At 40.8% G+C, this 2,959-nt stretch overlaps 1 protein-coding gene across 1 annotated transcript in view; it reads left to right on the top strand.

Annotated features, from left to right (window-relative positions):
• The first annotated feature begins 1,047 nt into the window (after positions 1-1,047).
• The window catches only part of RFFL (ring finger and FYVE-like domain containing E3 ubiquitin protein ligase), a 57,829-nt gene continuing 55,917 nt past the window's right edge, over positions 1,048-2,959 (top strand). Inside the window, exon 1 of the mRNA XM_011937687.1 lies at positions 1,048-1,416. Coding sequence (XP_011793077.1) covers positions 1,407-1,416 — 10 coding nt within the window. The 5' untranslated portion in view covers positions 1,048-1,406. The remainder of the gene's footprint in view (positions 1,417-2,959) is intronic.

The following is a 2,959-nucleotide window of genomic DNA, read 5'->3' as shown; positions in this document are numbered from 1 at the left end:
TAGATAGCACAGCACTCCTAGTACAGTATTGCCCATAGACAAATAATACAATTTCAAAACTGTGAATTTCTTGTTAATTTTTTTTACATTTGCCTCCATGACTATAGCTTTACATGTACTCAAAATGTGGCTTCCAAAGGCCCTAAAACCTTTTTCAAATTGTTTTGGTTTATATTATCAAATAATGGTCTTAGGTACTTTATTTCTAATACAATTAACTTAAACTGCTCACACCTATAATCTCAGCACTTTGGGAGGTCGAGACAGGAGGATTGCTTGAGCCTAGGTGTTCGAGATCAGTCTGGGAAACATATTGAGACCCCATCTCTACAAATAATAAAAGAATTAGCCAGGCATGGTGGCATGCACCAGTGATTTCATCTACTCGCGAGGCTGAGGTGGGAGATTGCTTGAGCCAGGGTGGTCAAGGCTGCAGTGAGCTGTGATCACACCACTGCACTCCAGCCTGGGCGACAGAGTGAGAACCATCTCAGAAAAACAAAACAAAACCAGCCGAAGTAGCATAAAGCAGAAGTTAGACCCCCATTCCTACTAGGAATAACTGTTATTAAATGGTTTTAGACTTCTTAAGTATATATGTGCGTGCTTGCTCGCTCTTTTGCACGTGCGTGTGCTCTCTCTCCCTCTCTCTCGGTGTGTATGTGTATGTGTATGTGTGTGTGTGTGTGTGTGTATCTATCATATATATCTAAAGATATATTCCCCCCTGCTGTTCACAGTGCTTTTTTTCAAATGGGTAATGTATTGTGGGACATTTTTTTAATGTGAATTTTTTTAAGCATTTAGGACCTGGGATGGAGCTTTGGGTTCCTTTCTCCAATCCTTGTCTATTCTGTTATAAAAGGGATGAGAGAGGTACCTTTGAAAGACCTAAAGAAAATACGTTTTCTTCCTTGTTACAGGGGTTTGAGTTGAAATAAGGTTTTAGCTTTGTTTGTGAGTAAATCAGTAGAATACTGGATGTTAGGATGCATCTATCCACTTTATTATAAATAATGGAAGGCTGATTTTATGATGTGATCTCTTGCAGAACCTTGAGAGAAGTGAGAACTGTGAGCACAATAATCTTCAGAGAATGCACAGTCCTTTGGGTATTTGTCTACTCATCAGCTGCTTAGTCAGATGGAGTGTTTTCCTAAGTACTACTGAAGTGCACAGTTCAGTCTTTACTTTGAAATCTCTCCTTCTGCCATCTCTCCCTCTTCCATTACTTTGATTATCTTGATGGGACATTCAAGCTGTGCAGTTGTATCCTTTTATTTCTATAGCCTGCAGAAACCAGGTTGAAGATTAACTGTAGGTGAACAGGTAATCTTCTCTACTTGGCTAGAAATCACTCTTCAAGATGAAACACGTGTTGACAAAGGCCCCCTAGACTTGGGGACATGAACAAAGGTAAATTAATCTTGGGGCATCATTAGTGGAAACCAGGGTAGACATTTAGGAAGCTTGACTTACTGGAGGCAGGGCATGTGTGTCAGGGAGACAGAGCATGTGAGTGTGTGTATTAGGAGAAGAGATGAATTCAGAGGTATATTTTGAATTCAGGTAATCTGCAGAGTTGAATTACAGAATCTATTTTCTGAGAGTATGGTTACTGGGGCGAGGTAGTAATAGGACATGAGCCTGCTAAGTCACTTCATTATGAGGCTATTAAAGTTTAGGTGATGGAATTTGATGACAGGGGTCTTTTCCCTGCCCTTCTTCTGTATTAGCTGCTCAGGGAAAAAACAAAAGCAAAAACCAAAAAAAAAAAAAACTAAGAAATAGCCTTATATAGAAAATTATACCTATCAAATGGTTCCAAGATTTCTGTTGCTGGTTTCTGAAATGAGCTGCCCAAGATAGCAGTGTGATCATGTCACTAACTTCTTGCTGACTTCCTTTCTCCCAGTCTTGTCATTGGGTCCTCAGGCTGGGGCCTGACCCCTCTGGATTCTTTCTTTTCCTACATGCTTGCTACTTTTTCAATTACTAACATACAGGAACCTAGTATTTCATTGTGCCTGAGGTAGGCAGTTGCTAGCCTCTTGATACTGGATTCCTTTTCTGAGCTATGAAGTATTATACCACAGTGGATAATAAAGTACTTACAATTGCATTATAGAATAGATTCTGGTAACTGTACTAGTGGGGACAGACTGGGTTAGCACGCCCTCATGCAACTGGGGGGTTGTTTTGCAGCAAAGTGCTGTGAAGCAGGTTGAGCCTCATGCAGTGCCAGTTCCTGTATCTAAATGTGAAAGTGGCTCGTTAAAGATTAAAGGGACTGCCTGGTCCTTCTGGCCCCAAATGGAATGATCTCTGCCATGGTGACAGCCTCTATCTCCCAGGAGAGTCCATTTTATACAGCCGGTTTGTGCTTCCAAATGTTACAGTAAGCCTGCACTGGCTGATGCTCTGGCGATAAGTTGACATTTGGGCACTCCCAAGACATATGAGCTGTATAGCATCCCATGGTTTGAATTTCTGGGCAAAATTGGCTCATCAGGAAGTCAAAAGCCTCTACTTTCAACCTGTTCCTTGGGGGAGGTTTTCTCCTTTGTTTTATTTGACTATTCTGTTGAGTCAAGTGAACTTTAATTTTTAGCCATAAAAATTCCATTAAGCCCCTTGTATTGCATCCAGGTGTGAAAATGTCTCAGTATAACAAGACTGTGGGTGACAGGTGAAATCCTTAATGGTAGTTAGGACAATTGTCTCTGAAGGCTTGAAGAAAATAATGGTCCAACCAACAAAGTAAATACAGTTTGTTACATATTTTGTGGTTCTTGTGGGTGAGGGGACTTATGTGTAGGACCTGCTCAGTGTGACTACTGTTCAGTCTTTGAAAAAACTGTTTTTCATTTTACTCTAAACAGTGCTTAGGGAACATAGCTGTGTCCTTTTTCTCAAAACATGATCCAAGGCCCATCTGTGTCAGAATTGCTTGGAAGGC

Source organism: Colobus angolensis, unplaced genomic scaffold, assembly GCF_000951035.1.
Source record: "Colobus angolensis palliatus isolate OR3802 unplaced genomic scaffold, Cang.pa_1.0 Scaffold167, whole genome shotgun sequence".
In the NCBI taxonomy this organism is placed as follows: Eukaryota; Metazoa; Chordata; class Mammalia; order Primates; family Cercopithecidae; genus Colobus; species Colobus angolensis.
The sequence above is the reverse complement of the archived record's forward strand: the minus strand, read 5'-3'. Positions and strand labels throughout refer to the sequence as shown.